Genomic DNA, 20,905 nt, shown 5'->3' on the forward strand with positions numbered 1-20,905 from the left:
CTTCTCCCAGAAAGCATTCCAAAAACACCCCACACTCATCAACCATCAACCCTCCACACACATTTCACATCTTTATAATTACTCACATTATATGTTTCGGCTGGTTTGATTCTTCTTTCCTAGGCATTTAGGCTCTCTGCCTGCAAATTCCTTTTTTTTAATGGATGAAAATAAACTTTATTGTTTCTAAAAACATTTATCTATTTTTAAATTAATTTTTAAATTACTAAACAAGAAAGAATGGGTATCATGGTATATTTTTCACATACATGCCATTGTACTTTGCTCATATTGTCCACAAGCTCATACTTTAAACCACAGGTAACTTGACATTATTTGAGCCTCAACTCACATTCCACCTCTTCAGAAGGACCTTCTTGAAAATCCCTCAAGTGGGACCATATGGTGGCCACTCTTATATACCTCACGGTGTATACATACTTCAGAATGATAACATTTGCTCTTTTGCTTGAGTGTGTATTTAGCTCAGGCCTTCTTTGCTAGAGGGTATAGTCTGCAAAGGCAGAGACTTGGCTTTGCTCAGAGCCATGACTTTAAAGCTTAGAAGGGACTGGCACACAGATTAGAAGAGGTGTTCTACACACATCACTGACTATTCCTTTAGTCCACTCAAAGGGAGAGGGGAGAAAAGCCACGCTTGTGTTTCTCTTTCTGGAGTCTAGACAGCTGAAGATTAAACTCCCTAAACTATCCCATAGCTCAAGTTCCACTCATAGCCTAACTTCAGCCAAGGTGAGGCACCTTGGGAAACATGGAAGACAGAAGAATTGAGGCAGAGGCTTTACCTGCTTCACCGCTTCCCTCTGACAAATTACGTTGTGTTTTTTTTTTTTTTTTTTTTATGGTAGAAGTGGTCTCAGCACCATGGGGGTCAAGAGGCAGGGTCTGGGAAATCCATCCTTCTTGGCAAGGATAAAGGTGGAAGTTAGATGATTTTGGAGGTAGCAGTTGCGGCAGTGGCTTCATCTTGACAAATTCCTTGCCAGGCCTTATCAAGGGTGGTGCTCCAACACTCGTCCCCAAAAGCTTATGGATGATATATCAGGTCTCAACTCACATTCCACCTCTTCAGAAGGACCTTCATCTGAAGGTCTGGCATGCCAGCTTAGAAGAGGCATTATGGTTGATATGATTGGCTTCACAGGATCTGGAGTTACTTAGGAGACAAGCCACTGGGATGCCTGTGAGGGATTATCTTAATTAGGTTCACTGAGGTAGAAAAGCCACTCTAAAAGTGGGCATCGCCAAAAATTCCCTGGGCTCAGTTCTGGACTGCAAGAAAAGGAGAAAGGGAGCTGACTATGAGCATTCACTGTTTCCTGACTGTGATGCAATGGGTCAGTGATCAACTGCTTCAAGATCTTGCCACTGCGACATCTCACCACAATCGACAGTACTTTTGAACTGTGAACTGAAAGAAACCCTTTCTCCTTTAAGTTACTTTTGCCAGGGCATTTTTTCATCATTACTTTATATAGAAAAATTATATTTTTATACAAATTAGTTTTATACAATATTTAGAAATATAAGGTGGCTTGCAATATGCTATTTGCAATTCATGTTTTTACCATTAGCCACTACCCTCTTTGTATCCCTCAGATTCCATACTGTCTATTAATAATGTTATCATGGCTTATTTTTTTTTATTTTACAACACCATTCAGTTCAACATAATAGCCACAGATTCCCCTGTTCTCCCCTTCTCGCCTCCCTCTCCCTCTCCCCAGCCCACCCCCCACCAGAGGTGAGTATCCCGGGCCAACCCAGACCCCATCCCTGGGCACCAGCCACTCTGGGAAGACCTGCCCAACTTGGCCCCAGGTTCTGGCCACCGGGCAGGTCCCCTTCTAGCCCCACCGGGAGGGATCCCCTTTTCCAAGCCCCCCGGCAGCCCCTGCAATCTCCGTGCCCTGCCCCCACGCCCATCTGCCCGAGACCCCAGCCACTTCCTGAGACTTAGAGACCGGCCACCAGCTCCCATCCTGCCCCCGACTTCCCTTCTGGACCAGAGTTGGACAAGAGAACTTCCTTTTGGACAAGAGAGAGAGACTTCCTGAATCTGTCAGCTCTTTGTGAAACAAGTACACTGATAAGACCAAGAAGGAACCACAAGGAGATGGGCAGACGTCAAGGCAGAAGTACATACAACAAAATGAAGAGCAATACAGCATCACCAGAACCTAGCCTGCCTCCAACATCTAGACCTGAACACCAAAAATTGGAAGAAGCAGAAGAAAGTAGCCTTATGAGTAACTTCATGAAGAAGGTAGAGGCTTGTGTAGAGGAAAAGACAAGAAAATTGGAAGAACGCTGTAAACAACTAGAGGAAAGGGCAAACAAATTAGAAGAAAACAATAAAGCCCTGCAAGAAAACAATAAAGTCCTGGAAGAAAACAATAAAGTACTGGAAGAAAACAATAAAGTACTGGAAGAAAACAATAAAGTCTTGCCAGGGCATTTTATCACAACAGGAAATGTAACAAATACAGAAATTTCGTACCAATAAGTGGAGGTACTGCTGGGAAAACCTGACCATGCAGTTCTTGAGTTCTTGTTTGTTGGAATAGTATAGAGAAGTTGGGAACTTTGGGCTAGGAAATCCCTTGATTGACACAAGTAGAGCTCAATGAGCCATTCTGGTGGGAGACCCAGCTCATGAGGTTTCACAGGGGAACAAGGATTCTGCTTTGTTTCTATCACTTTGATAAAGACTATGACCAAAAGCAACTAGGGAGGGAAAGGGTTCATTTATTTCATCTTATGGCTTACAGTTCACCATGAAGGCAAGTCCAGGTAGAAACTCAAGGCAGGGACCTGGAGGCAAAACCTGAAGCAGAAACTTGAGGGAACATTGCTTACTGGCTTTGTGTCTATGGTTTGCTCAGCTGGTGTTCTTATATGACCCAGGACCACCTGCCCAGGGTGGCACCAGCCCCATTTGGCTTGGGCATCCCATAAATCAATAATCAAGAAAATGCCCCCATAGATTTGCCTATAGGCAATCTGATGGAGGGATCTTCTCAACTGAGGTTTCTTCTTCCAGATGACTACATAGCTTGTTTCATTTTGATACAACAACAACAGAAAAATCAACCAGTGCAGATTCCATGGGAACTAGGCTGGGGCCATGAATATGATCATATAGGAAAGAGTCAAGCTTCATTCTGCCAGTGTCCTGAGAATTTGAGTGAGGACTGAATTGAAAGGTGATGGACTAACATGTGTGGTGAAGGAAATTTCAAGACAGGAGAGCATCCAGGCAATGGCAGGGCTACTGTTAACAATGAGAGAGAGAGAGAGAGAGAGAGAGAGAGAGAGAGAGAGAGAGAGAGAGAGAGAGCAAAATGTGAAGCAGAAGGATATGAAAAGGCTCTCAGATGTCTATCATTCTTCTAGATGGTTCTTTGCAAGGTAGGGTCCCAGATACTGGTCCCATTGGTGAGCTATCCTTCATGAAGTCAGGTCACAGGTACTCATCACACCTCAGGGTGGTCCTACAGGAATCCATTTGTGAATGTTGGCCCCTCCTCCAGGCAGTCCTCCAGCACTGTGCTTGGAATTTTTGTTTCTGTTGCCCTGCACACTTTGGCTCTGACCAGGTTTCCAGTTCAACGAATTCTGTGTGATTCAATGATTCTGACTCAGTTTTCCTCCCCTATTTAGAGTTTTTCTGTTTTCATGTTTCTGCCTGTAGTCTTGGGCACTTGCTCTGAGTTTCCTGTGAGTGTGAATCGTGGATCTGGGGTGACAGAGCACTGGCTGCTGCTCCTGTGAGAGAAGAGGGTTTTTTGAGGCACCATCCTTCTTTTGCCACTGCTCTTCACATCATTTCTTCCTCTTTTTTCCTCTTTAACGTATCTATTACTTAGAGGACTATACTGCTTCTCTGAGGCTCTCTGTCTTAATCACGACTGCAGTTACCCTTTCTCGCTGGGAGAGCTAGCTCCTCATACCTGCCAATCCCTCTGAGCCAAACTTGATCCCCCTACCCTGTTTACTTCGCAAAATTTCCCATTTTACTAAACTGCAGAGTTTAAACTACTACCCACCTCTTTTGATAGCTGTTATCCAACTTTCCTTAGCTTATTCCCTGGGGATTCCAGCAGATCATACCTGCCTATTATCTGTGCCACCTCCCCTGATATATCCTGATGGCATTAATGGAACTTTGTGATGCAGCAATGGAGCATTCAGGTGGGACTAACGTAATGTCACAGTAGAGCTTTGACATGGTATCTGGAACTTTATCTGCAGAGAAGCAGCATCACAATGGCAATATTGAGCCTTGTGGTTTCACAGGGGAGCTTCAATGGCACAATGCAGCAATGTTAAAGTAAAACTGAACAACATGAGGTCACAGTGCAGCATTGTGATTTGATAGTGTAGATGTGAAGCCAAAACGTACTATTGTGATGGCAAAGTTGATGATTGTTATGAAAAAATGAAGCATTAAGATGTGATAATAGTTCTGAGATGTCACAACGCACCATTGTAGTGGCCCAATTGAGCACTTTCATATAAATATGAAGTAATGTGATGGTACAATGAAACATTGTGATGTCAATGTGGAACATCATAATGTCATGATAGAGTGTGATACCACAAGGCAGCTTCATGTTGGCACAGTTGAGTGTTGTGATGTCATAATGGAGTCTGTGATGACACAATGGAGCATTTTGATGGTTCAGTGTACCATTTGATGGCAAATTTGATGATTTCAATGTCACAATGGAGTATTGTAATGTTAGAGTGGACCTGTGATGTCAAAATGCACTATGTGATGGCATAAATGAGCTTTGCCACATAAAGTGGAGAGTTATAATGGCACAACGGGTCATGTGATATAGCAGTAGAACCAGTGACATCACAGTGCAGCACTATGGTGCTACAATGGAGCACTGTTAGATTTCAAAGGAGCTGTGATATCACAATGAGCATTGTTATGTAAATGGAGGATTGAGGTGGCACAATGAAGGACTCTGAGGGCAGAATGTAGCATTGTGGTGTGATGTCATCATATTGATATTGAATGGAGCCTAGTGGTGTCACAGTGGGGAACCTCACTTAGGAGCTATGATGTCACAATGAAAAATTGTTTCAGCACAATGGTGCATTTTGATGTCATATTGCAGGATCATATTGGCCCATTGGACCATTGTGATGTGATACTGGAGATGTGATACTACAATGCACCACTGTGATGGCCCCATTGAGCACAGATATGCCAAAATGGAGCATTGTGGTGGCACAAGGATGGATTGTGAAGACAAGGTTGAGCCCTGTAATACAGAATGTGGCATTTTGATGTCACAGTGAAGCTGTGATTTCATGATGCATCACTGTGATGGTTTAATGGTACTTTGTTATCTAAAAACAGTTGAGTGTTGTGAAGGCATTGTATTGCGATGTCATGGTTGAGCCGTGTTATCACAATGCATCTTTGTGACAGAAAACTGAACATTTGTGTAGTGAAACAGCATTGTGATGGCAGAATGGTGTATCATGCAGACAAATTTGAGAATTGTGATGTCTTGAACTGCAAGCTGAGATAGACCTTGCCGTCTCTACATGGCTGTTTGCTGTTCAGGGAAGTAACACAGCCCCCGTGTTGATTCCCACAGTGGAGGCATCAGCTTACACTCTCATCTGCAGCGTCAGGATTCTTCCTTCCTGACAACTTTGACAGAATCTGTCATCATTTGTTTTCTTGATGATAGCCATCCTGACTAAGGTGAGTTGGAATTTCAAAGCAATTTCAATTTGTATTTCCTTGATGGCTAAGGATGTTGGACATTTTTCAAGTACCCCTTGGCCATTTGTATTTCTTCTTTTGAGAACTGTATATACTCCATTAGTTCATTTATTGATTGGATAATTTTTTTGTATTTGACTTTTGTAATTCTTTATATATCTTAGATATCAATCTCCCGTGTGATATATAGTTGGCCATTTTAAAAAGGAGATTTGTGGTAATTTCCTTTGTAGTGTGGAATTACTTTAATCTATTGCCCTCTCTCAATTCTTGGGATGATTTCAAGTGCTATTGGAGCCCTTGTTAGAGTACTTGCCCATGCTTATATTTTGAAGAGTTCTACCTATGTTCTCCCTAACAGTTTCAAAGTTTTAGGTTGTACATTAAAGTCTCTGATCCCCTTTGGATTGATCTTTGAGCAGGGAAAAGAGAAAGTGTTTGACATTTTCTTAAAAGTGAAACAGTCTGCATTTGAGGTAATGCTTGCTTAGATGATTCTTCAAGCAGTGGTTCAATCACAGGAGAACTTTAAGTTGTTTTACCTTTTTATTTAAAGTATTTTTATAATTATTATCTTTAAAAACTGTAGATCAAGGTGTGTGTAATATTGCAAGAACACGATGTGTCACTAGAGGGAGCCAAGCACCCACTTACTTGTATCTAGACTCTGGATGTCATACCTTGAGAATCTTGACTGTTTGTTATTCACACATGTTATAAGCCTCAGACCTTGGCTCTCCTTTGTAGTTCCTATTTGGACTTTGCACTGGAATTGCTGTCACAGTATAAGAGTTTTGGAATGAATTTGCTAGGTACTAGTGCTGTGTATGTCCAAACTGAGACCATAGAGTGTCACAAACAGCACTTGTTCAACCCAGCTCACCAATTGTGTTGCTGGGTTTGGCAAAAAGGAAAAGATGTTAAAAAGAGAGTGATAATGAGAAACAGACACAGAGATGGAGAGAGGGAGGGAGACAGAGGCAGATGGGGCAGCTCTGGTCTCCCCTCCTGTGGAGCATCTCCTTCATTTTAGGGTTTTATAGTCCCTGTGAAAGATGTCCAGGAGTTCCTGTCAGAGGCTCTGGACACTTCTGAGTGATTTTCAAGTTTTATTTCATATAGAAAAGTGTAGATTAAGAAATGGAATAAAGGGAGCAGTGACCTCAGGACCAAATCCCACACTGCTACATTTCCAACTTGTGAAAAGGAATTAACAAAAGGCTCATAGACAGGTGTGGTGGTGCATGCCTTTAATCCCTGCACTCCAGAGGCAGAGACTGGTAGAGAGCAAGTTCCAGGACAGCCAAGCTTAGGCATTGAAGGAAACCACGGAAAACAGAAAGTTGTTGAAGATGTAGTTGAACAAGGGGGCCATGTTCTAGCTCCAGTAAGCATCAGAATTTGGCAGCTTTGGCCACATAGTTTGGACTAAAATATTTGTCCCTTATGTGGCCCTACATCTACCCAGGATGTGAGGTTGATGTTTTTGAGAAGGCACCAGAACCACCACGATTCAGTGATGGTTTTCATTTACAAAGGATAATGGTAGGAAGAGTGGTCCTGATGACAATGTAAACTGACTTATTAGAACCCAGATGGCTCTGTGTGTACAGGAACTCAGGCTGCTGTGACTGCAATGATTGGCAAGGTCAAAGAAGCATTGAAGAGTCTTTGAATGCTGGGTATTGTGGATATAGTAGAACGTGGCAATGCACCCTAAATACTCATCTTAGTCTCTCCAGAAATCATCTTTTATGTGTTCTCTAAATCTCAGGCATGCCCTTGCTTCATGATCACTTAGGAGATTTCTATTACAACCAAGATTGCCAGAAATTTTCTTTTTCTGAGTCTTCCTTTAAAAAGAGTCATAACATTTTCTATTTTGTTCTCAGGAAACAGTTAGTAATGTTCTTGGGAGTACTCATGAAATCCATTGCTGTGTATTAGGAAATTACCTTGCAAATTCGAAGAAATGTCATAAAAAATTGGGCTCTCTCTCTCTCTCTCTCTCTCTCTCTCTCTATATATATATATATATATATATATATATATATATATATATATATATATATATATATATGCCAATATGTGAGGGGTTTGGAGGCCAGATGTTGACATCTGGTGTCTTTCCTCAATGGCTTGCCATCTTATTATTTGAGACAGGATTTCTCACTGAACCTGTGGCTTACCTTTTAGTCCAATGACCAGTGAATATGTGGAATCAGCTTATCTTTGGCCCTTTCTTGCATGTTAGGGTTACAGTGTAAGCCATTGTGCCCAGCTAGTACAGAGGTGCTGGGATCTGAACACAGGTTCAGATTTTCAAAGCAAGCGTATTATCTGCGGAGCATTCACCTTAGCCAGAGAGGCAATCTTAAGAATTATCAGAGTAAGAAACTCTAGAAAGCAATTGTTTAGAGCCCAAAGAAAAGTGATCTAGAAAAGAATATCCCACATAGTTTAATAATCTCTTCTGAGAAAGAGGTAGCAATTTCTGACACAGTGCATTTGCAATTTTGATAATTATCAATTGAGTTAAAAGATGATGATTGAAATAATAGAGGTGCAGTCATTAGGCTGATCCTCCAATTTATGACAAGCAAAAGAATTTTAGCTAGTTGTATTCTGTGTACAGTCTGCCAAGATAATTTTTCTGTCCCTTTTGTAGCATGAATCTTAAAGTTTCTTATTAAAAAAATCAAACCTGAGGCCAGTTATTGGGGTGAACACTGGAAGATCAGAGAGCCAGAACAAGCCACAGCTACCTTACCTGGCTGGATCCTCATCTGGTCTTGTTTCCTCAAACTGGAGGCCTCTGAGTCCTCATCCAGAATGGGTCTCAGCTGAATTGCTGCTCAAAAACCTGAATGCTTAACCAGCGAAATTCTTAACCAGGCCAAAATGCTTAACCAGGCCAAATGCTTAACCAGCCAAATGCTTCTAGTTTCTGGTCCTCACACCTTATATACCTTTCTGCTTTCTACCACCACTCCCTGGGATTAAAGGCTTGCTTTCTGGGATTAAAGGTGTGATGAATGACCATGCCTGTCTGTATCCTTGAACACATGGATTTCTGCCTCTGAAATGCTAGGATTAAAGGTGCTACCACTGTCTATCCTTTATGTTTAATATTGTGGCTGCTCTGTCTCTGACCCCAGATAAGTTTATTAGCATGCACAATATTTTCGGGAATACAATACCATCATACCTTTTTTTTTTTTTTTTTTTTTTTGTTTTTTTGGTTTTTTTTTTTTGGTTTTTCGAGACAGGGTTTCTCTGTGTAGCTTTGCGCCTTCCCTGGACTCACTTGGTAGTCCAGGCTGGCCTCGAACTCACAGAGATCCACCTGGCTCTGCCTCCCGAGTGCTGGGATTAAAGGCGTGCGCCACCACCGCCCGGCCATACCTTTTTTTTAAAAGATTTATTTATTTATTTATTTATTTATTTATTTATTTATTTATTTATTTATTTATTATGTAGACAGTGTTCTGCCTGCATGTATACCTGCAGCCAGAAGAGGGAACTAGATCTTATTACAGGTGGTTCTGAGCCACCATGTGGTTCCTGGGAATTGAACTCAGGACCTCTGTAAGAGCAGCCAGTGCTCTTAACCTCTGGACCATCTCTCCAGCCCCCCTCTTTCATTCTTTAAAGGTAGATAACAGAAATTCTTGAACTGTTTTGAAACAGACTGTGGACACCAGCTCACACCAAGCTTCCCTGAAATTCACTTCAACAAAGAGGAGGCATAGCCTGAATGTCACCCAACATTTCCATTTATTTTGAGGCCACTAATACGAATAAAGATGCATTATTTTTCTGACCACATCATTGAAAGCTTGTTTTACTTGCTTATTCCTTAGAGTGTAAATGAACGGGTTCAGTAAAGGGGCAACTGAGGTATTGAGCACAGCCACACACTTATTGAAGGCCACTCCTTCTGTTGCTGAAGGCTTTATGTACATGAAGATGCAGCTTCCATAAGAGAGGGAGATGACAACCATGTAGGAGGAACACGTGGAAAAGGCCTTCTTCCTCTGCTGTGCAGAAGGGATCTTCAGAATGGTCCTGATGATGTGAGTGTAGGAGAGAATCACCAGCACCAGGGTGACTATCAAGGTCACCACTGCTAAGAGAAAGTCAAAGAGTTCCATCAGCCTTGTGTCTGAGCAAGCCATTTCTATGAGGGGCCCATAGTCACAGTAATAATGATTGAGCACATTGGATGCATAGAATTCCAGCTGACTGGTCAAGATGATTGGGAATAAGATGACTAGGAAGCCACTCAGCCAAGAGCAGAGGACCCGCAGGGTGAGGACCCTGTTGCTCATGATGGTGGTGTAGTGCAGGGGTTTGCAGATGGCCACATAGCGGTGATAGGACATGGCAGTCAGAAGGCAGAATTCAGTGGCTCCTAAAAAGATGGCAAAGAAGTACTGAGTGAAGCAGCCAGCAAAGCTGATGGTCTTAAGTCCTGTGGAGATGCTGACCAGCATTCAATAAGTAAAAGTGGATGTAAAGGAGATTTCTAGGAAGGAGAAGTTCCTGAGGCAGAAGTACATGGGTGTCTGGAGGTGTGAATCAAGCAGTGTGAGGATGGTAATAGTGAGATTTCGCATAATGCTGAGAATGTATGTGAGGAGGAGGAATAGGAAAACACAGATTTGAAGCTCCGGTGCATCTGTGCATCCCAGGAGAATGAATTGACTGAAAGTCTGATTTTTCATCATCTGCTTTGATTCCCTGTGAAGCTGAGAAAGAGAGAAATGGGTGATGAATGTGAACTGAGCTTAGCAGTACAGAGAGGAAGTCTTAGAGTCATAGGGGGCTGGAAAGGTTAGACAAGGCTGACCTCAGAAGAACAACTATTAATAAGCTTCTGTATAGACAATGTGTAAAATGTGAGGGGGGAAAAAGAAAGAAAATCATTCATAATTCTCCTCCCCCCCATGACCTGTGCTAACATTTTGGTAGATGGTTTGCACTTCTCTTCCAATGGAGTGTCTTAAACTACGTCTTTGGTTTTACATAGTTTTCTATCATATTTTATGTGTCTCTTCATGAATATTTGCAAATCACATCACAACAGGACTGCTGTAGAATATTATTTTAAGTAGGCAAAGATGTATTTCCATTTGTTGATGCTGTAGACTGTTACTTTTAACTGTGTAAAAGCGTGTTACCTTTGTTGATGCTGCATTTGTGTAATGATGCCAGGATGTGTGTTTAATTACTTAAAGATGTGCTGCATCTGCTTGGGTCTGCCGGCCTAAGCACCTAATGGGTGAAGAGCTGAAGGGCCAATAGCTAGGCAGAGAAAGGATGGGTGTGTCTGTCAGGCAGAGAGAATCAATAGGAGAAACCCGAGCTGAAGAGAGAAGACCAAAAAAGACCAAGGAGAAAAGCAGGAGGAGAAAAGCTCAGGGGTTAGGAGCAGTGAGTGCAATTGCGGAGGTCCTAGGTTAGGTTCCCTATGAGAGGAGAGAGGAGAGGAGGAGAGGGGAGAGGAGGAGAGGGGAGAGGAGGAGAGGGGAGAGGAGGAGAGGGGAGAGGATGAGGAGAGAGGAGAGGAGGAGGAGAGAGGACAGGAGGGGGAGAGAGGAGAGGAGGGGGAGAGAGGAGGAGAAGGGAGAGGAGGAGAGGGGAGAGGAGGAGAGGGGAGAGAAGGGGAGGGGAGAGGAGGGGAGGAGAGAGGAGAGGAGGAGGAGGAGAGAGGAGAGGAGGAGGAGGAGAGAGGAGAGGAGAGGAGGACGAGAGAGGAGAGGAGGAGGAGAGAGGAGAGGAGGAGGAGAGAGGAGAGGAGGAGTTTGTCTCCCACAGTTTCATGTGAAGGCGCCTTGTTCCTTAGTGTGTCGATGCTGAAAGGTAGCAGGGAGGGCTCTTTAAGAGGTGGGACATAGTGGAAGGGCCATAGTTCATTGCTGTAGCTTCCCTCAAAAGGGTAATTCAGAGAATCCCAAGATTTCCTACAGAGAGAGCAAGTCCAATCTCTGAGTTGCTCTCTGCTCTCCATACGCACCCTGGAATTGCAATACCCTTCACCCTGAGGCTCTCATTAGAACTCAGCTGATTCTGGCACAATACTCCTGAAGTTCCAAAAATGTGAAAAATAAAAACTTATTTTTGTTTATAATGTTAGCTCTACTTCCAGTATTTTGTTATAACAATTAACATAAACTAAGGTGTCTAGTAAAAATTCATTTTCCTGCTAAAGGCTTTTTTTTATTATCTGCTGGAGTATGGTTTTCTTTGACTGAGTGGAAAACAATAGGATGTTAGATCAAGAGAAATGAATATTAATAACCATCTTTTCAATTAAAAGTTGAAGCCAATATTGTGGCGTATGTGCAGCAGAGATTACCATATTCTCTAGCCAATCATATAAGCCTGCCATTTCATTTCTAAAATTAGTCTATGCTTTCCTGTCCTTTCAAGTTTGGAAAATGTCCAAATACGTTGAAAATAAATGGGATTATTTTTAACCAATTTGCTTTTTAGAAGGTCCTTTCAAATTAAACTACTGTGAGAAGAGGAAAGATGCTCTCTCACTTTCTCCCTTTTTCCTGAGTCGGACATTACTTCATCACCATCTGGTTAGGTGTGAAAGTCCACACTGACCTTTAGCAGCACATTTATTATTAGCTCTCTCTTAAAGCGGCAATGGAGTGATTAGGGTGCTGGCTTTGCCTTCATGCTGAGGGCTTTGCTGAAGCGCAGGGTTTTATGCACCCTTTGGGAAGCAAGGAGAGGGACACCAAGAACTGAGTGGCTTCTCGAGTGAATGTCAATAGGGACCCTCGTGACGACAAGCACTGGCGTGATGGGCGGGCGGAGTGAGAAAACCACCTTGGTTTTTTTTTTTTTTTTTTTTGTCAGAAGTTGTCTGGTCCCTTTATCATTTATCTGATTGGTTTTGAGTTTCTGCATTAACGATCCTGCATTACATGAAGAAATTTCTCTGATAAGATCTGAGAGTAACACTGGTTTATGAGGATAGAAATACAAATGTAGAGAGAAGTTTTGTACTTTGATATTTAGCAAAATGATACTATGAAAATGACTCCTGGGACCTGTAGAATCACTCTTCTAGTTACTTTTCTGTTTATTGATAAAATACCATGACGAAAACCAGAAAAACAGGGTTTAATGTCAGCTCATGATTCCAGAGGGGAGCGTTCACTGTGGTAGGGAAGGAATGGAATGAAGGATGTAGCATGAAGCTGCCTGATCACATTTAAAACACAAACAGGAAGCAAAAGAAAGTAGGAAGTGGTGTGAGAACATAAACCTTCAAAGCTTGCATTCAGTGAGGTATTTTTCCAATGAGTTTGCTCCTTCTATAGGTACCATAAACTCCCCCAAACAGCACCATTAACTTGAAACAAGTATTTAAATATAGAAGCCTATATTCAAATGACACAAAACCAGTGTTCTTCATCAGATTTACACACACACACAACACACCACACACACACACACACACACACACACACACACACACACACACACACACACACACACACCACCCCCCATCCCCAAACATGAGACTTATAAAATAGGTTTCCATATGGCTTGTTCAGAAGTTCTATTCTGATTGGGGTTTTTGTTGTTGTTTGTTTTATCTTGTTATATTTTATCCTTTAGATGCCTGTTTGTTTTCTAACATGAGGCAGAAAGTGGTGGATCTAAATGGAAAGGGAGGTGGGGAGGAACTGGAAGAAGTTTGGGGTAACCATAATTATAATATATTGTAAGAAAAAACCCCTGCTGTGGCCAGAAGACACTTATTCCTGTAGTCATCTGACAAACTTTGTCTTTTATGTTCAGGGTTTTTGTTTTTCTTGATGTTTAGTGTTTTTTTTTTTAAAGTTCTTTGTAAATTCCAGACAACACTCCACTGTTGGACGTGTAACTGACAGATATTTTCCCATTCTCTATGCTGTCTCTGCATTTGACTAACAGTTTTCATGGCACTCCACTCTTGAGTGCTGTTTTTTTTTTTTTCTATGTCAGTGGTGTCGTACTCAGAATGTCCCTACCCGAGCAAGTATCCTGAAGTGTACGTCCTACTCTTTCTTCTAGAATGTTCAGAGTTTCTGGTCTAATATTGAGCTCTTTGATCTATTTGAAAATGATTTGTGTGTAGGGCGAGAGGGGAAGAGCACGTTTCATTCTTTTACATGTTGATATCCAGTTTGTCCAGCATTGTGTGTTATAGATACCATTTACATACTAAACCTGCCAATACACGTATATGGATCTCTCCCTGTGTCATCTTTGGTTTCTCTCTTCAGTGTTCTAAAGCTTATAATGTCTAGGGTCTTATTGCAAATTCTTTATTGATTAGATTTATTCCAAGGTACTTAATTTTAAGAAGTATTTTTGTGTATGTGATTGCTATCCAGATTTATTCGTTCTTTTTGTTTCTTATATAAAGGAGAGTTATTTATTTTGTAGGGGAAAATATGATCAAAACATATGACATGAAACATTTAAAAATAATAAAAAGTGACAAAACTAATCTTATGAAAAAAAAGAACACATCTAAAAGCTCATTGGCCAAGATCAAATCAGCTTCAATCCAGAGATACAAGTATGATTCAACATACATAAACCAATAAATTTAAACCACCACATAAATAGACTCAAGGATGTAAACTACATGGTCATCTCCTTAGATGCAGAAAAAGCCTTTGACAAAATCCAAATTCCTTCAGGATGAAAGTTCTAGAAAATTTGAGATACAAGAGACAAAATCTCCTAACACTGATAAACATGTTTAGCAAAGTATCAAGACATAAAAGTGACACACAAAAACAGTAGCCTTCCTATATGCCAGTAACAAACAGAGAAAGAAATCAGGGGAAAAAATCCCACTCATAACAGTCTCAAAAATATCTCGGAATAAATCTCACAAAGGAAATGAAAAACTCATTTAATGAGAACTGTAAGACACTGAAGAAAAAAGCTGAAGAAATATCAGAACATGGAAAGAATTCTTATGTTCCAGGGTTGGAAGGATTAATATTGTAAAAATGGCTATTTTACCAAAAAATATCCTACAGAGATTCAGCGCAATTCCCATCAAATTTCCAATACAATTCTTAGCATAAATTGAAAAAAATCTCAAAATTCATATGGAAGCAAATGATATTCAAAATAGGAAAAAAAATCCCCCCCCAAAAAACAAAAAAAAAAAAAAACAACAAGCAAACCATAACCAGTAATTGGAAGGATAGTTTGAAACAATTAAGCAATTTTGTTTCCTCAGTCTTTCCCTTTGGTTCATATGAGTCCTGACATTATACACAGGTTTCTATATTTTCCAGTGTCTAATGGTTCTCAAAGGAATTTGATTAAAATGTTACCCAAATTAATTAATTGTAGATGCCCTAGGTTTTCTGTCTCTGGGGAAGTGCCTATTATGTTTCCCTCCAGGACAAACTCTTCTAACATTCTCCTCATGTCCTCTGTCACCTCTGTTTCCCCAAACCCTGGCTCCTCTTCCATGGCATCCCTCTCTCTCTCTCTCTCTCTCTCTCTGTAATGTCAAGTATGCAGAAGTTTCTCTCCTGCCTGCCTGTTCCCAAATACCCAGCAGCTGCTTCCTAAATAATTGACTTAGAGCTTAATATTACTTATAAATGCTCATCTGGTAGTGTAGGCTTATTACTAACTAGCCCTTACTCTTAAATTAACCAGAAATTCTTATCTATGTGTATTCATATGGCTTGGTACCTTTTCTCACTGTGGCATTCTCATCTTGCTTCCTCTGTGTCTGGATGGTGACTCCTTGACTCTGCTCTCCTTCTTCCCAGCATTCTCAGTTTCAGACTTGAAGCATACTGATGACACATTGGAGCACTGTGATGGCGCAGGGAGCATTGTGTAGTCACATTATGACCAGACCAGGAAGCGTAGTGATAACACATTGGAGCACTTTGGTGACACAAGGCAGCATTGGGAAGACACAAGTGAGCATTATGATATCACAATCCCCTGTCCTGTCAAATGTGCTTTGTACAGGCACAACTGAACAGTATTACATAAAAGAAGGCTTTTTTAAAGGTTTTATTTTATTTTTAATTAGGTGTCTGTGTGTTGGTATTGGGAGTAGCCAGTGCTCTTAACTGCTGAGCCGTCTCTCCATCGTGAGTGAGTTGTCTGTAGAAGCCAGAAGAAGGTGTTGGCTCCACTAGAGTTAGAATTACAGGTGATTGTGAGTCATCTGACATGGGGGCCAGGACTCTAATGGGTCCTTTGGAAGAGAAGTTTATGTTATTAATATCTGATGCATCTTTATGGTTCCCACACTTTAAAAATTAATTGAAAATTAATAAATCGCGTGTGTGTGTGCCCGTGTGTGTGCACATTCGTGCATGCAGCAATGTGCTTATCAAGACTCACTTGTAATTTTTAAAAATATTTTTATTTTATTTTATGTGTATGGGTGGTTTGTATGCATGTCTCTATAATGTGTATGCAGTGCCTGAGGAGGGTGTGTTTGATCCCCTGGAAGAGATTGGCCGAGAGTTGACCATGTGGGTACTGGGAATTGAACTCCAGACCTCCTTAGGAGCAACAAGCACTCTTAACTGCAGAGCCCTCTCCCTAGCCTCCTCTTTGGACTCTTTCTCACACTTTCACACCCAAGAGGAAAACAAGCCAAATAGACAACAGACTACCTTGAATAGGAAGATATTTCTTGATTACCTAACTGGGTTCCAAGCTATGGCCATGTTTTTCTTATTTAACTGACATCATTGAAAGGACCTGCCCTGTTTCTCTAGTCTCGATTCACTGGGCATCTCAGGTTGCCTCTGTCATCTGCTCTTGTGAGTGCCATCTTTCCTGGCTGAGATCCAAAGAGTATTCTCCATTTCTGACACTCAGAGATTACTGCTTCTCTCTGCATCTGGATGGTAAGTAAAGCCCTGTGTTGGGCTGAGAGTTCTTCCAGAATAAGCCTCGTTGTTATTTCAATAGTTATTTTCTTTAGGGATTAACACTATTTTACAAAAGGGTTTACAAAGGCTTGCCAGGGCTGGGAGTGTTGTGGGTACAGTCCAGTGGGAGAAGCCAACCAGAATCCACAAGGCCACCTGTTCCATCTCCAGGATTGGGCAAAAAGTTGTTTTCCAGGAATGGGAAGAATGCTAACAGCTAATTCTGAGAGCAGGAAAGGCTTTGTAGCCCTTGGGGCAAGGGTTGACAATCCCACCTAGAGAAACCAGCCAAGGAGTTAGAGCACAGGGTTTCTGAGCCCAGCTCACTTGGTGCTTAGCAGAAGGACTCTGTACACACCATCCTCCTCCACATGTTCTTTCTCCTTTGTGCTTGGGTGTGAGGAGGAGGACCCGCCAGACCCAGGACCAACAGCAAGGAGCTTAGGGTTAGGCACAATGAAGGGGAAGCCACTTCCTCCCTGCTTCTCCTTTCCCCATCTTCCTCCACTTTCCTCCCTCTGTTGAGAATTAGCTCCTCAGGGGACTGATCTGCTGGGATGTGCTCCAGGGAGAGGCACTCTGAGGGCCATGGGGATCCATCTGCAGGTAAAAGCTCCACAGCCCTTTGTGGTCCTCAGATCTGTGCTCCTGTCTCCTGCTCTTGCCTGTTCCACTCACTTTCTGCCTCTGGGTGGACCCAGTTCTCTTCTGCCAGATTTTTTGCTCTCTGTCTGCTCACCCGGTTTTCTGTCCATGTCCTCAGCCCCCTTCTTTCTTTTGCCCCCAGCATTTTGCTCCTAGCTCCGGCCTGGGTGTGTGGAACAGACTTGTCTGAGAAATCTTGCAACAGCAAAAAGATCTTCAAGTGTGCCTCATCTCTGGATTTTCTTCCTTTTCTGGAGGGTTTTTTTTTGGGTGGGAGTCAGCAACAGCTGAAGTTCTAAGGCTTTTCCTCAGCATCCTTCTCAGCATCCTCCTCCTCCTCCTCAGCATCAGCATCCTCCTCAACATCCTCTTAGGCATTCTCCTCCTCCTCCTCCTCCTCCTCCTCCTCCTCCTCCTCCTCCTCCTCAGCAAGCTGAGCTGCTCTCATGGACGACTCTTCATCCTTACTGCTGCAAAGGTTTCTAGCCCCTCTTTTTTCTAGTCTGGCTTTGGGAGCATGGGATTTGACAATGGTACAGAAGTAACAGAGTTCATTTTATTGGGGTTCTCAGGATTTGGCTTTCTTCAGGGCCATCTGTTTTGGGGTGTGCTGTGTATCTATGTGGTTACCTTGCTGGGCAACTCTCTGATCATCCTCCTCACGCTGGCGGACTCTGCCCTCCACTCCCCCATGTACTTCTTCCTGCGTCACTTCTCCGTGGTGGAGATCCTCTACACCACCACCATTGTGCCTAGGATGTTGGCTGACCTGCGGTCCTCCTGCCCCACCATCCCCCGGGCCAGCTGCTTCACTCAGATGTACTTCTTTGCCCTTTTTGGCATTGCCGAATGCTGTTTGCTCACTGCCATGGCTTATGACCGATATGCTGCCATCTGCTGCCCCCTGCAATATACCACCCTGATGAACCAGGGAACATGTGCCAGCATGGTGGGGGCCTCTTACTTTGCGGGCATCATCACTGGCACCATTCACTCTGTCTGCATCTTCACTTTGCCTTTCCGTGGTGCCAACACCATCCATCACTTCCTGTGTGACATCCTGCCTGTGCTGAGACTGGCCAGTGCAAGCACTTTCTGGGGTGAAGTGGGGAATCTCTTCATCACGGTAGCTTTTATCTTCATGCCCTTCTCATTGATTGTGGCCTCTTATGCCTGTATCATTGCCAATATACTTGGTGTTGCAACATCTGAGGGACGTCAAAAGATCTTTTCTACCTGCTCCTCTCACCTGTTTGTGGTCATACTCTTTTATGGGACTGCGACTGCAGCTTACATGAGGCCCCAGGCAGATTCTCTTGGGGACACGGACCAGATTCTTTCCATCTTCTACACAGTTGTCACCCCCATGTGCAACCCTTTTGTTTACACTCTGAGGAATAAGGAGGTAATAGGGGCCATGAGGCGGCTCATGAAGAGATACCTTGGGGGTCCTTGACCATACTCCACCTTCCTCCCAAGATCTTGGATCTAAGGGCCTGATCCCTGGACATTCTCAAGGAAAAAGAGAATCTGAGACCTCGGAGTACAGTCTGTTGTGCATTGGTGTGTTCCACCCACCATGAGCATCCAAGACACAGGTGTATTGTTCAGAGCTCTGCTTCCAGGACCTGGTCTTAAGACTTTGACTGGGCTTCATGATAAGAGCAGAGGGGAGGACTGGAATGGAGGTCAAGGGGAAAGCTGCTGAGATAACCTTGTGTGATGATGTAATTCCAGCCATTGCTGAGGTTTAGTGCCTTCCTGGGGTTATGCTCTTGAGACATCCATTCCTGCTTCTCCCATTGAGTCCTTATTGTAAGCCTTTCTCTCTGACATCATCCCATATGCCGGTAAGGGACAGGGACAGCAACTGCCTGGTTTGCAAGTTCAGCTCCTGAGTCTTGCTTGGTATTGCTGTAGCCTTGGTCTATTTAATTACTTGTCTCCTGAATTATCCCTATCTCCTTGGACCCTCTTAAGATGTTGGTGTTCTCGACTTAACTTTCTTTCCATCTGTCTTGAAAAAATGCCTTTCATTCTCTCCTTTGGTCTCAGGTAGAGGACACATACTGCCTTCTCCCCCCTGTTCTGAAGTTTGATGTAGCCTTCAATTCTTGAAATTGCACTGGTTTCTTTTTTACTTATTTTTTATTTTATATGTTTTGCCATGGGTGTCAGGTCCCTTGGTACTTGACTTACAGACAGTTGTGAGCTACTTTGCTAATGCTGGGAATTGAATCTGGGTCCCATGGAAGAGCAGTCAGTGCTCTTAACCACTGAACAATATCTCCTGCCCCTTTATGTTCTTTTATAAACTTACTTTTACTTTATGTGTACCTTTTTTTTTGTTTTTGGCAACAAACTGTTCACTATTTTCACTTGGTGTCCACTTTGGTTGTTGGTTGGAGGGATTTGGCACATGTCTGTTTTTCTGGAAAGTCAGCTCTTGATTGTTCTAGAAACCTCCTCAGCTATTAGTCACAACTGGGAGAAGTAGAGGCAGGGAAACCGTGCCCAAGGTGTAAAAAGAAGGCCTAGAAACAGCATTGAGTTTCTTTCCCAGTTCGCAAAACGTAACTCTGTTAGTTGTAATAAATTTACATACAGAAGAAAATATATCTATCAGCAGAATGTTAATAATGTTTTTGGGAAATTATGGCTGCCTGCTTTCGCTCAGTATTTGTATACATGTGTGTTTACAAAAATTAAAAACAAGATTATATTGTCTAAACTGTGTTTTAACAGCTTCTACTCTATTGAAGGCATTTGAACATGTTGTGCCATGGCTCCTAGGGAGTTCCTTCAATGTCTCTGTCATATCTTACAGCATGGATTCTATAATCTTAAGAAATGTCCTGTCATCACAGTTAACGTTTGTCACGGACATTGAGATAAACATACTCACACATATTTTTACCTACACTTTCTCTAGTACAACTCCCTGAAACAGGATTGCTGAGTAAAAGTGTTTTTTAAATACTTTGCCAAATTACCTGCCACAAGAATTTTTATTGTGTTTTATTGCCCAATTGAGCGCCTTTCCCTCAAGTTTCAGGGCAGGGATGTTGTCTAAAGGTCAGGAAGGAGTTGAGGTTAGATGACCCAAAGAAAAGAAGGATGAGGAAAGTATTTTGAAAATTTCTTGAGATGAAAAGAATAAGGCAAATGTGAGTCACTTTTCCTTAGATGACCAAGGACAAGGTGAGACATGTGGATTGAAAATACACCAAGATGCATCAAAATGTAACCCAAGGGACTACTTTCAGGCAGAGTCAGTGTCTGAATGTTCAATGAAAGCTTAAGGTGAGGGCTTCAGATGTTGGAGCTGTGAGCCCCTGGACTTTCTGAGGGCTCCATCACCTCTCTGTGGTGACTGTTGGCTTCTGTTCCCTTGTTCATAGGTACACTTCTGTCTGTTATGTCCCATTCAAGTATCTAAGCTGGACACACAGCAATCCATGCATGCACATTCTAGACTTTCCAGCATCTATTATTCTGAAATACTTGATACTAAGAAGGTATAACTGAATATGAAACACTT

The 20,905-nt window shown here is 42.4% G+C and overlaps 1 protein-coding gene and 1 pseudogene across 1 annotated transcript; one reads left to right on the forward strand and one right to left on the reverse strand.

Annotated features, from left to right (window-relative positions):
• Window positions 1–9,564: 9,564 nt before the first annotated feature.
• On the reverse strand, window positions 9,565–10,503 carry LOC143269310 (olfactory receptor 6C4-like; annotated as a pseudogene).
• Window positions 10,504–17,881: 7,378 nt separating this feature from the next.
• LOC102920935 (olfactory receptor 10P22) lies at window positions 17,882–18,820 on the forward strand. Its single transcript, XM_006998289.3, has one exon. It carries the CDS (start codon window positions 17,882–17,884, stop codon window positions 18,818–18,820), a length of 939 nt encoding a protein of 312 aa, XP_006998351.3.
• The last annotated feature ends 2,085 nt before the right edge of the window (window positions 18,821–20,905 follow it).

The sequence above is a fragment of the Peromyscus maniculatus genome, chromosome 18 (assembly GCF_049852395.1).
Source record: "Peromyscus maniculatus bairdii isolate BWxNUB_F1_BW_parent chromosome 18, HU_Pman_BW_mat_3.1, whole genome shotgun sequence".
Lineage (NCBI taxonomy): Eukaryota > Metazoa > Chordata > Mammalia > Rodentia > Cricetidae > Peromyscus > Peromyscus maniculatus.

Coding starts and splice junctions, on each gene's coding strand:
- LOC102920935 (XM_006998289.3), top strand. CDS start 17,882: ATGGGATTTGACAATGGTACAGAAGTAACAGAGTTCATTTTATTGGGG.